This window comes from Leptodactylus fuscus, chromosome 1, assembly GCF_031893055.1.
Source record: "Leptodactylus fuscus isolate aLepFus1 chromosome 1, aLepFus1.hap2, whole genome shotgun sequence".
Taxonomy (NCBI): Eukaryota; Metazoa; Chordata; class Amphibia; order Anura; family Leptodactylidae; genus Leptodactylus; species Leptodactylus fuscus.
The window spans coordinates 211,644,351-211,657,109 of record NC_134265.1 but is presented as its reverse complement, the minus strand read 5'-3'; the positions used below and the strand labels follow the sequence as shown (position 1 = coordinate 211,657,109).

At 39.6% G+C, this 12,759-nt stretch overlaps 1 protein-coding gene across 2 annotated transcripts in view; it reads right to left on the bottom strand.

The window, feature by feature from the left end:
- Positions 1–12,759, bottom strand: part of LOC142214470 (BTB/POZ domain-containing protein 2-like) — a 102,271-nt gene that overhangs the window by 31,174 nt on the left and 58,338 nt on the right. For both annotated transcript variants that reach the window (XM_075283420.1, XM_075283426.1), the window contains one exon: positions 3,735–3,932. In XM_075283420.1, coding sequence (XP_075139521.1) covers positions 3,735–3,932 — 198 coding nt within the window. The remainder of the gene's footprint in view (positions 1–3,734; positions 3,933–12,759) is intronic.

Genomic DNA, 12,759 nt, shown 5'->3' with positions numbered 1-12,759 from the left:
ACTTTTGTGGATGATGGGGATAAGTGTTTGTATATCAGCCAGCAACTCCCCTACTTCATAACTCTGAGTGCCTTTTTGTGTGAAAAGTACATTACAAAAGATTGTCATTGTGTGAATCATTATTGTCAATTATGGATACAATGTCATCTATAGCAGTGACCTTTCACTGGAACCCTGTGTGAGATAACTATTGAAAAGTGATCTCTACAGAACAGGGACCTGTAAGTTTTTTATATGATACTCAGTGACCAGTGGCAATACTGGAAGGTTTTAGTAATTTTAAATACATGATGGTGAACTGAAAAAAAATTCAAAACACTCAATTTTTCTCTGGTCAGCAGAATATACATGATATAAAATTAGAATGATGGCAATTGGCACACCAGTAGATGAATTCCTGCATGTTATACTTTTGTTCTTGTACTCAAATCTCAAGAGACCAATAATACATTTTTCTAATTGCACAACATCTGTGTGGATAGAAAATCAATTTCTATAAGAGCCTCAATGTGAGTCTCAAAACAAACTGATTTTCTGTCAAACACCACCAGTTCAAGAGTCACAAGTCTATAGGTCTCAAATCGAGGTTCTAGTAGACTTGCATTATGAGTTTGACCCCTGTTCATACTGTACACAAAACCTTGTGTGTTTGTATTATAGAGAAGGTTTTAGCGCTAAGGAATAGCACATATCTCCACAATAAAGATTTCAATACATTATTTAGTAACATTACATCATAAACAGGCCCATTTTTAGGCTGTTTTCACACTATTGATTCTTGTTCTGTGGTGTACCAGATTTCCCACCCTATACACTATGCAGGGAGACGGACTCCTGGCATTGTGGTTATCTATGACGCTGGATGCATCCGTCTCTCTGCTATTGTTCTCCAAGACTTGCTAGTATGAAACCAGCCTTAAAGTGAGCCCATCAACTTCTTTAAAAGAATATTCACTGCTACCACAATAAAGTGATATACAACATGCCTGTTATGTGGGTAGCTTTTGTATATCAATATAGTATTGAAATTGTATGTAAGCAGTTGCCACAGAGGAATGAGGATCTGTCACCAAGTATGTTGATTGCCATATATCATTTGTTTCTTGATGTCGCTCTGGATCAAGTTGGAGTTTGTTTCTCTTAAATTCATTAGCCTGTTCAAAAGATAAGGCCCTTTAGATTTTTTCGCTGAGAAAATAAAAGGTTACCGCCCACATGGAAAATCAAATCTATGACCTTCCAGGGGCCATATCTTTTGAATGGGTGGACTGATGTTAAGGAGATTGTTGAGGGGAACAAGATGAAATTATTTGTTAGTTAGCATTTTCTACTTAGAGACACATTCTCTTTAAAGAGGACCTTTCACCACTTTTGGGCACATGCAGTGTTATATACTGCTGGAAAGCTGACAGTGCGCTGAATTCAGCGCACTGTCGGCTTTCCCGATCCGTGCCCGGTGTACAGAGCTTACGGTGCCGGTACCGTAGTGCTCTATGGTCAGAAGGGCGTTTCTGACCATTAGCCAGAGACATCCTTCTGCCTCGCGGCGCCAATCGCGCTGTGCTGTGGAGCGGGGAGGAACTCCCCCCTCCCGCTCCTGATAATGCTGGTCTATGGACGAGCTGTGTGAGCAGAGGGAGGGGGCGTTCCTCCCCGCTCCACAGCACAGCGCGATTGGCGCCGCGAGGCAGAAGGACGTCTCTGGCTAATGGTCAGAAACGCCCTTCTGACCATAGAGCACTACAGTACCGGCACCGTAAGCTCTTTACACCGGGCACAGATCGGGAAAGCCGACAGTGCGCTGAATTCAGCGCACTGTCAGCTTTCCAGCAGTATATAACACTGCATGTGCCCAAAAGTGGTGAAAGGTCCTCTTTAAGTGTGTCTTTACAAGGGCTATGGAGTCTAAGCTGAGGAGTTGGGCTAAGGAGTCACATCAGAGTTGGAATAAAGTTAGAGACCCCAAATCTGCTTCAAAACAAAGTTAAATTGCATAATTATGTTGGACAATTATTAAATTTTGTAGACTTAAATGTTGAGCTTGTTGAATGTTTATTTTCAAAGGAATTTAGATCATTTTGAAATGTTGCCATGATAACTTGTAAGAAACATCAGTTGTTTTTTTCAGTCAAGTTTCTGTTTCATCTTTAGATCAGAAGTACTACACCTGACCTGTTCTTGAAATTTCAGACACTATTGCTGGACAATCATTTCGGGATATTGCATGTCAACTAGTACAATTTTCTCTAGTTACTCAACACTAAGGCTAAGATAAACACTGAGATAAAAAAAAAAAACAGAGGAGTTGAAGGCTGTGGTTCAACTTAAATCCACAGCACTGGTAAATAACAAGGAAAGGTGGGTCTTGCTCTACTCTTATTAGATCACTAAGATTGGGCGATTTATACTTTCAAGCAACCTCTGTTTGTGTCATTATACTTTCATATCAAATGTTGGCTACTTTCTATGGAATTCGATATTTGTTATTTCTGTCCTCTTGCTTCTCTATTAGTAGCTACACTTAGTTTCTCTCTGTGTATAGATTTTAGTGTGTGATGCAAGGAATAGGGGGGGTAAGAGGGGTCACTTGAAACACACTTCTTGGGCATTATAAAGTGTATAAATGTGTTTCTGATGTTGTATAGAGGAGATTCTCAAAATTATTTTAGTTCTTCCAGGTGTTAATTCTATTAATTTCTTGGGGCACATTCTCCTGAGTGGTCAGCATATGAATGTTTATATTACTATTTGCCTAATTCTGACTCTATTAAGCATGTTTTTGTTTGCATCATTGCAAAATCTACCCCCTTTACGTGGGTAAAGGAGTCAGTATGGGCTCTTCTATATATTTAAAAATTTGATTAGTTGGCAGATGAATCCAGTCTATGTATTAATTCTGTGACCATGTCCACTCAGGGTTTATTCTTTTTCGGACGTTCCTTGCTCTCCTTTATGATTATGTATTTTTGCGTTTTATAAACCTTAATAAAGATGCAAAAATATAATTTTTTACTATCCTGTATATTTTCTTAATCTTAGTTTTGCAGAGATTATAAACTCTTGCGAGCAGTGCTCTCAATCCCATTGTGTGAATTTGACCATTTCTCTAATGTATCTTTTTGTCTGTACTTTAAACCTGCAAATTGTAAAGTGCTAGAGGAATATGTTGGTGCTATATAAATAAAATTATTTATTATTGTTGTTGTTCTTAGAATTCTACAGAGCTCACTAGCTGAAAACAGAGTCAGGATTAGGACATTTACATGTAGCTGCATCTGCACCCAATCCGACTCTGCAATCACAGTGAGATTTCTGGAAATACTACAAGTAGAACTGAGAATCTCCTTTTATACGACACTAGAAACATATACGTGTGTGTGCGTGTGTGTGTTATAATGCCTAGAATGACTGGAGTGCCCCTCCCACGAACACTCTTACATTCTCTACAAACACAAGTCTATACACAGTGAGAAGAAGGGTACAGCTCTCAACACAAAAGTAAGAAAAAGAAAAGAAGGATTTCAGGGGAAATGAGCCAAAACGTATTAAAAATTTTATTAATGTCTCAAATGCTGCCAGAAAAGCAAAAAGTTGTTTGAAAGTTTACTTACGCTTTTTAACTGTCAAAAAATAAAATAAATAAAACATTTAAAGCAAAAATAAGCAACAACCCCATCCACAAATCATCAATAGTTTATATAAACTGCAATAAACAAACATTCAGTTAAGGATACCTGCTGCAAATTCTTCAATGGTCATAAGAGGGAAACGAATAAGTGATAATGCTTTGCCCAGTGATTTCCGTTTGTTTTCTGATGTTATCGGTTGCTGCTGCCTCTGGCACTCTGCCTCAGACCAGCGTACAACTGCATTAAAGAGTCTGATCTCCCGAATACCTAATGTGTCCCGTTCTAAGACAGCAACAAGGGTATCTGAACAAAAGCAAAAAATATAAACTATAAATACAAGTAGACTTTTTGTGTTGTGTTTGTCCCAAAAACCAATTTTTTTTTCTATAATATTGAGTAGTGAGAATGTGGTCATATTTTGACCTGACATATTGTACGTCAATGGATATTAAAGTGGGGTTTTCCCACATACAAAACCATTATTAAAATTGGTACACAAAAAGTTAAACATTTTTGAAAATATAAGTAATCAAAAATCTGGCAGATTTTTAATGAAGATTTTCTCTAGTCTTACCCTTGGTTCGCATCTGCGTTCGGTAATCTGTTCGAGAAGACCGCATGAGGACCGCCGAACGCATTTACAAGCGGTGTGCAGTGAAAGCACACGGACCCCATACACTATAATGGGGTCTGTGTGCTTGCAATGAGACCTCTGCACTAGTCATGCGTACAGGAAAGAAGATTGTGAAGTATTTTCCTGTCTGCATGTCCCCTGCGGAAATCTTGTGGCAAGCACACAGACTCCATTATAGTCTATCCCTGTGCTCTCACTGAACACTGCTTGCAAATACGTTTGGTATTCCGTTGGGGAGTCATCCCCATGCGGACTGCCCCTAACGGAATACCAATGCAGATGTGAATGAGGCCTCAGGGAAGATAGTTTTTTGCCTTGATAGCTTGCAAATGGAAAAAACTAGGCGGTCAGGCACTTGTCATGGTTAGGGTGCATTCACACTGAGTAAACGCTAGCTTATTTTGTAGAGTAAAATTACACTTGTAAATTTTGCTATCCCATTGACTTCAATGACATTTTACAGGCGTATTTTTACAGGCGTATTTTTTACAGGCGTATTTTTACACTTGTAAAAAAATATCATTGAAGTCAATGGGATAGCAAAATTTACAAGTGTAATTTTACTCTACAAAATAAGCTAGCGTTTACTCAGTGTGAATGCACCCTTAGGTTACGGACAAGTACCAAACCAAAAAAAAAAAAAAAAAAAGTTACTGCATACATAGTCACACAATCAAGACAAAAAGATTTATTCACTATTGCCATCAAATGCAAAATCAATGGTTTTGTTTTCAGTCATTTCAGAGGTGGGGTTAGTAGTTTATGAACCACAGACTTTATGAGCCCAAACACCATCCTGTTTTGCCTTCCCAGGAAAGTGGCAAACCACCAAAGAGTGCTAAAAGGGAAACGTTTTCAAATGATTTGGGTACTACCCCAGTACTGCATAAATCAAAAATTTTGTGTTACCTACTTTTATTTTCTTTGTCCAATTTTAGCAAAACATTGAGAAAAGACATGCCCCTGAATTATATGCTAGCCTATTTATTCTTAAAGAGAGTCAGTAAGGCAGTAATGAAGATAATCAGAGTACCTTATAGAGATGGATACACAATTTCCAAACATGCCTCTATTATTAAAGGAGTTGGCCACTTTCAGACCAATATTGAGACACAAATGTTATGGTTTTGTATAATAAAATGTTAGACAATTTTCCAATATACTTTCTGTATCTATTCCTCACAGTTTTCTGGATCTCATACAGAAAAGTATATTGGAAAATTGTCTAACTTTTTATTATACAAAACCATAACTCCTTTAAGTTTTGGAGCCCCCTTTACATTTAAACCAACATTTTATTCATATGCAAATGATTAAAAGTGCTTTGTACGCAAAGTTTCCCTTCATATACTCTCCCTAAAGGGAGACAATTTCCATTTATCCTCGGATACATGAAACCCTTCAATGGGCCTATAAATGTGTTATAGGAACCAAATTTCAAAGCAGGAAAGATAAAATGTTTTTATTTTTACTAGCCTAATACAGAAATGTAACATTTCCTTTAAATATACATGTATAAGGTAACTAAAGGTTTTGTTTTTTTTCCATGAATACAACCATATTTAAAATTTACAGATTAAAAGTTTTCAAGCTATAATTTTTTTTTAATTATTTTTTTTTTTAAATTGTGACCAAGATTTTTTTTTTTTTTGGGTGCACGTAGTGTCCCAGCATAACTCAGCCATAAAGTGTTTCTAATAAGTGCTAAACTTTAGAAAGTTCCTGCATTCATGATCATATCCATTGTCAAGCTAGCATGACAAAACACTGTCACAACTAAGATAATTAGAGAAAACCTTTAAAATCACAACATTTTTAAATATTCACATTTTTAAAAATGTTTAACTGTCATCAAAAATTGTTATGTTCATGAGAAAATCGCTTTAATCTAATTAAGTATTTAAGTTAAAGGGGTTTTCTCACGACATGAACTTTTTAGTGGGATCAGTGTGGGGCCTGACTGCTCAGACTTTTGTCCCCTGTTCTGAATAGACAGGTTGTCGGGCAGCACACACTCAATGGGAGTGCTGGAGATAGCTGAGCTACTAACTCCAGCACTCCCATTGAAATGAATGTGCACCCTGCACACAGAGGGAGGGAGAGGGGGAAGGGGGGGGGGGGGTGTAGCCGAACGCTATGTGTAGGGGTTAACTTCCATTCATAGGAAAACCCCTTTAACTCTTTCCCAACATCCGCTGTACCATTACAGTGGATGTCAGGTCTTTACACATGAATACCCCTTTGATCACTGCCTGCGCAATTCACCAGCTTTAACCTTATTGAGGTTTCAGTTAAACCTGACCGACTGAGGCACCATGTTAACAAGAGCAAAGGGGATCATATGCCACCATTTTGCCTGGAATCGTAGCACCCCGAAAAGAATTCCAGGGTAGGCGATAAATTAACCTGACAGCCAGAAGCCAACTGAATTACACTTGTTCTATTCCAGCAATTTGTAATAAAACTATAGGGGGGTTTACAATACATTGCAATATATTAGCACTGCAGAGTATTGTATTAGTAATCAAATTAACACTTCAAATCACCCTCTTTTCCCTAGATCAAGTATAAAAATAAAGACCATAATAAATACATACATTAGGCAACCCTGCACCTGAAAACGCTTGCTCTACAGACAAAAATATTCTTAGCAGAAAATGAACCCCATCATGGAGCTGAATTGCCTTTTTTTTACCTTCTATAAAAAAAAAACAAAAAAAAACAAAAAAAAAAAAAAAAAAAAAAAAACACGACCATCAATTCATCAGACATTACCACAGTAACAAGGTGTAAATAAAAATATACACCTGGACTTGCTGCTTATGCAGCCTTGTATAAAGAAATTAAGTACACACGAGTGTGAAAATATAGAGTCCAAGAAATGTTTCCCAAAGGGTTTTTTGTTTTTGTTTTTTTAACCACTTCAGTACCGGGCCAATTTCTGGTCCAGGACCAGACACCAGTTTTTTTTTTTTGTATGTGCAGTTTTGAGGGCTGTAACATTTTTATCATATGTCTTATTTAACCAATTTCTGCATTTTTTTTCTGTGTCACATAGGACTTTATTTTTGCATTTGATTTAATTATTTTTTTTTTTTATATCTGGGAAAAAATATAAACATAGTAGAGAAATCGTGTCTGGTATTCATTTTTTTTTTTTTAAATGTAATAACACAAAGTGCTACTAAAAAAAAAAAAAAACTTTACAAAATAGCTTTTCCTCTCCTGGGGTGGGGCTATAACCTTTATTAATAGCGTTTTATTGCCGTATTATTTTATTTATTTTTTTGATTATTTTATTTACTTTTTTTTTTTTAACTATTTTATTTATTTATTTTTTTACATTGTGTCCCTATATGGTCATTAAAGACCTTTGGGGACATCTGATCACGTTTTTTTTTTTGTATTGGAGGCAGATTTCCCCTGCAACTGGGGCTGGTACATTTAGGGCCCCTTCACACAGAGTATACGCTCGCTGATTCTGTTAAAACATCTGTTAACATCTGTTAAAAAACAGATCTCATTGCTTTCTATGGGAGCCGGCATACGTGCGCTCCCCATAGAAATGAATGGGCTACTTTTTTCCCTATTGCTTTCAATGTGATATGCGCGTGTGAAAGGGCCCTTATAGAGCTGATCTGGATCCTGTAGGACCCAGTAGCTCTTGTAAGACGCTGATCCTGGTGGATCACGTTACCGCTGGGTCAGAAGGCAGCTGCATCATGGCGGTACCCATAGCTGTGTATATAGCGCTCATTGAGTGCTGTATACATAGCAATTGGGAAGGCACCTTCCCTGCCTTCTCTCTGGGAGCTCTGGCTGAAGTTATACCGGTACGACCTTGCAGAACAAGGCAATCACCTTCCGGAGGTATATAGCCAGTAGGTGGTCTGGAAGTGGATAAGGCAACGTAATAAAAATGTAAATATATAAATTTGGTATTGCTGTAAATTTATTAGCCCTCAGATTACAGGTATCATGTCATTGTGACTGTATAGCGGACGCTGTAACAATGAAGCGCGAAGGAGAGGTGTGCAAATGCAATTTCTCTCTAATTCCACCACCCACACTTTCAACTACAATTTCATAGAATATGAAATAGTACCATTACGAATTATTATTAACCATATATCCCACAAAATTATAGCTTTTGAAAACCAGGAAGTAAAAAACAAAAAATCAAAACTTTATTCTGTTATAAAGGGGTTAAAACGTAACCCCCAATTATAAACAACTTTTGATAAATACGACAAGTTAAAATATGAAACTTTGTTATATCTCTCATTTTAAAAAAAATGTTCTCTTCTCCATTTTTCCAGCAGATACTTTCTTCATATTAGTTTATGAAAAGACGAAGGGGAAAAGAAAAGACTCAAATAATTGACGCTGTTTTGCACTGCTATACCTTGCTTCCTTAAAGGGATTTTCCAGGATAAATGTGTATTTTAAACACAGCCCCATCTCCTCCCCCCCTCCAACTTTCTAAATTACATTCTTTTTTCTTTGTTTTACTGTAATATATAAAGGTCATATGACCTACGTACACTCACCGGCCACTTTATTAGGTACACCATGCTAGTAACGGGTTGGACCCCCCTTCAGAACTGCCTCAATTCTTCGTGGCATAGATTCAACAAGGTGCTAGAAGCATTCCTCAGAGATTTTGGTCCATATTGACATTATGGCATCACACAGTTGCCGCAGATTTGTCGGCTGTACATCCATGATGCGAATCTCCCGTTCCACCACATCCCAAAGATGCTCTATTGGATTGAGATCTGGTGACTGTGGAGGCCATTGGAGTACAGTGAACTCATTGTCATGTTCAAGAAACCAGTCTGAGATGATTCCAACTTTATGACATGGCGCATTATCCTGCTGAAAGTAGCCATCAGATGTTGGGTACATTGTGGTCATAAAGGGATGGACATGGTCAGCAACAATACTCAGGTAGGCTTTGGCGTTGCAACGATGCTCAATTGGTACCAAGGGGCCCAAAGAGTGCCAAGAAAATATTCCCCACACCATGACACCACCACCACCAGCCGGAACCGTTGATACAAGGCAGGATGGATCCATGCTTTCATGTTGTTGACGCCAAATTCTGACCCTACCATCCGAATGTTGCAGCAGAAATCGAGACTCATCAGACCAGGCAACGTTTTTCCAATCTTCAATTGTCCAATTTCGATGAGCTTGTGCAAATTGTAGCCTCAGTTTCCTGTTCTTAGCTGAAAGGAGTGGCACCCGGTGTGGTCTTCTGCTGCTGTAGCCCATCTGCCTCAAAGTTCGACGTACTGTGCGTTCAGAGATGCTCTTCTGGCTACCTTGGTTGTAACGGGTGGCTATTTGAGTCACTGTTGCCTTTCTATCAGCTCGAACCAGTCTGGCCATTCTCCTCTGACCTCTGGCATCAACAACGCATTTCCGCCCACAGAACTGCCGCTCACTGGATGTTTTTTCTTTTTCGGACCATTCTCTGTAAACCCTAGAGATGGTTGTGCGTGAAAATCCCAGTAGATCAGCAGTTTCTGAAATACTCAGACCAGCCCTTCTGGCACCAACAACCATGCCACGTTCAAAGGCACTCAAATCACCTTTCTTCCCCATACTGATGCTCAGTTTGAACTGCAGGAGATTGTCTTGACCATGTCTACATGCCTAAATGCACTGAGTTGCCGCCATGTGATTGGCCGATTAGAAATGTTAACGAGCAGTTGGACAGGTGTACCTAATAAAGTGGCCGGTGAGTGTATATTAATTTGTTTGCCTTTCCACTGACATTACGGGGGCTCAGTCTAATCTATATCCCCACCAACAATGTCCAGCCATTATAACTCACTGGCATCCAGGTTCTGCAGCAGCCAGGAAAAAAAAGATATGTGTAATTAGGCGGCGGGGGGTGGGGGGGGGAAGAATCATAAAGAGGCATGTTGTGCCATATACTATGAACTTCATAAGCACAATCCATATTATGCTGTGCGGGATCCACTGTACAGCATTACAGTGTGCAGTGTCCACTGTGGGGCATTTCATACTGTGCATGAGACACCGTGGAGCATTATACTGTGCAGGAGTAACTGTAGCATATTATACTATGCAGGGGACCACTGTAGGGCATTATGCCACGCTGGGACAACTGTAGAGAGATCTCAAAAAAAAAAAAAAAAAAAGTTTGATAGAGATTATATATAATATATATAAAATGGAACAACATCGAGGAAAATTCCAGGATAACATTACTACAACACTATGAGAAACTGCAGATATCTCTGATCCTCAATAAGCGAAAGAAACTCCACGGACTGAGACGTGATGCAGGTTTCTACAAGAACACGCACAAAGCGAGATATATATCTAACAACAACCAGGATCACACACATGCTGATTTGGAAACACAGAACTGTGTTATCAATCTCTCCACTTATGAACCCACCAAAGCAGAATTTGGGGTACTCTCCAGGGGACTCTCATTTTGTCCTTCTAAAACCATGGACAAAATTGAACTGTGCAGTGACATGGAGGATTTTTTCAGGAGGCTGCGCCTGAGAGAATATTTTCATGACACGGATAACACAGAGGAGACCCAACCCACCCCTTCATAGGTTCACAGCTTAACTAAGAAGGAGACATCTGATTGGACACCTCCAACAGGACGAAATTTTGTTCTGGATAATTATATAGACTGTTTCAGACACATGGTCAAATCAACTATACTGGATACAAATAAAGCACTGCCGTCTAACATCAGCGCCCAGGAAAGAAGGGCCATACAATCTCTGAGAAACAATAACGACATCATCATTAAACCAGCGGACAAGGGTGGTGCTATAGTCATGATGAACACATCAGACTACATACAGGAGGCACACAGACAGCTGAATAACACGCACTACTACTCTAAATTAGATTCAGACCCCACAGTGGAATACTCTAAAAAAAGTTATCTCTGGCCTAACTGATGGAGCCAAAGGCCTAAGCAGCCTCATACCAGCAAGCCCAAGAATGGGAACCTTTTATATGCTTCCTAAACTGCACAAACCTGGGAACCCAGGGAGACCGATCATTTCATGTGTGGGGACGCTCACTGAACAGATCTCTGGATGGGTGGAGGGTACTCTGAAACCCCTAGTGAAGGATACAGCCAGCTACCTTCAGGACACCACAGACCTATTAAATAAACTATCCACTATAGGTCCCCTTCTAGATGGAACCATCTTGGCCACCATGGATGTAGAATCCCTGTACTCCAACATCCCACACCAGGACGGTATAAATGCCTGCCAGTTTTTCATGGAAAAGCGAGGTATGAACGCTGAATCAGTGGTGAAACTCACGAAATTCATCCTCACCCACAATTACTTTTGTTTTGGTGACTATCTACAGCAGACTGGCACCACAATGGGGAGCAAAATGGCGCCACAGTACGCTAATCTCTTCATGGCCAAGCTTGAGTGACTTCCTCTCCACCTGCACCACCAGGCCTCTGGCCTACTACCGATTCATTGACGATATCCTAATCATTTGGACTGGGTCTGAACAACAGCTGAAAACCTTCCATGAACTATTCAACCAATTCCATCCCACCATCAACCTGACGCTCAATCACTCCTTCTCGGAAATAAACTTCCTAGACACAGTCATCAAGATACAGGACAACAAAATTGAGACATCACTGTATCGGAAGCCGATTGACCGACCAACCTACCTAGGATGGGATAGCTTTCATCCGAAACACATAAAGAACTCTATTGTGTACAGCCAGGCCATCAGATACCATCGCATATGTTCTAACCCTGCAGATAGAGAAGAACACCTCGGAGTCCTCAGAGACACATTCTTGAGGCAGGGTTACCATCCAAGAACAATTGATAACCAAATCACCAGAGCCACCAGGATACCAAGATCGGAGTTATTAAGATACAATACCAAACAGGAAAACAATCGAGTGCCCCTGGTTGTCACATATAAGCCCCACCTGGATACGCTGAGAGGTATCACACGCAAATTACATCCACTACTACAAAAAGACAACCGTCTAACATCAATATTTCCGGACCCCCCTCTCCTGTGCTACAGACAGCCACCAAACCTCAGGAATATGGTGGTCAGTAGCTCATTATCATCCCCAACTAACACAGGAACATTTCCATGTGGAAATAAGAGGTGCAAAACCTGCCCTCACATACTGACCACTGACAGGATAGAGATACCAAACTCGAACAAGGAATATAACATTCCAGGTACCTTCACCTGCAGCACATCCAATGTAGTGTATTTAATTATGTGTACCAAATGTTCCACTGAAAATCTGTATGTTGGAGAGACCGGACAGCAGCTTAGACTGCGTATGAACTCACATCGCCATACTATTAAAGAACAAAGAATTGACCTTCCCGTGTCAAAACATTTTTGCAGTGGGGATCACAACATCACCAATGACATGAAAATTCTGGTTTTGAGAGGGAATTTCAGATCAAAGAGAGAACGGCGTAT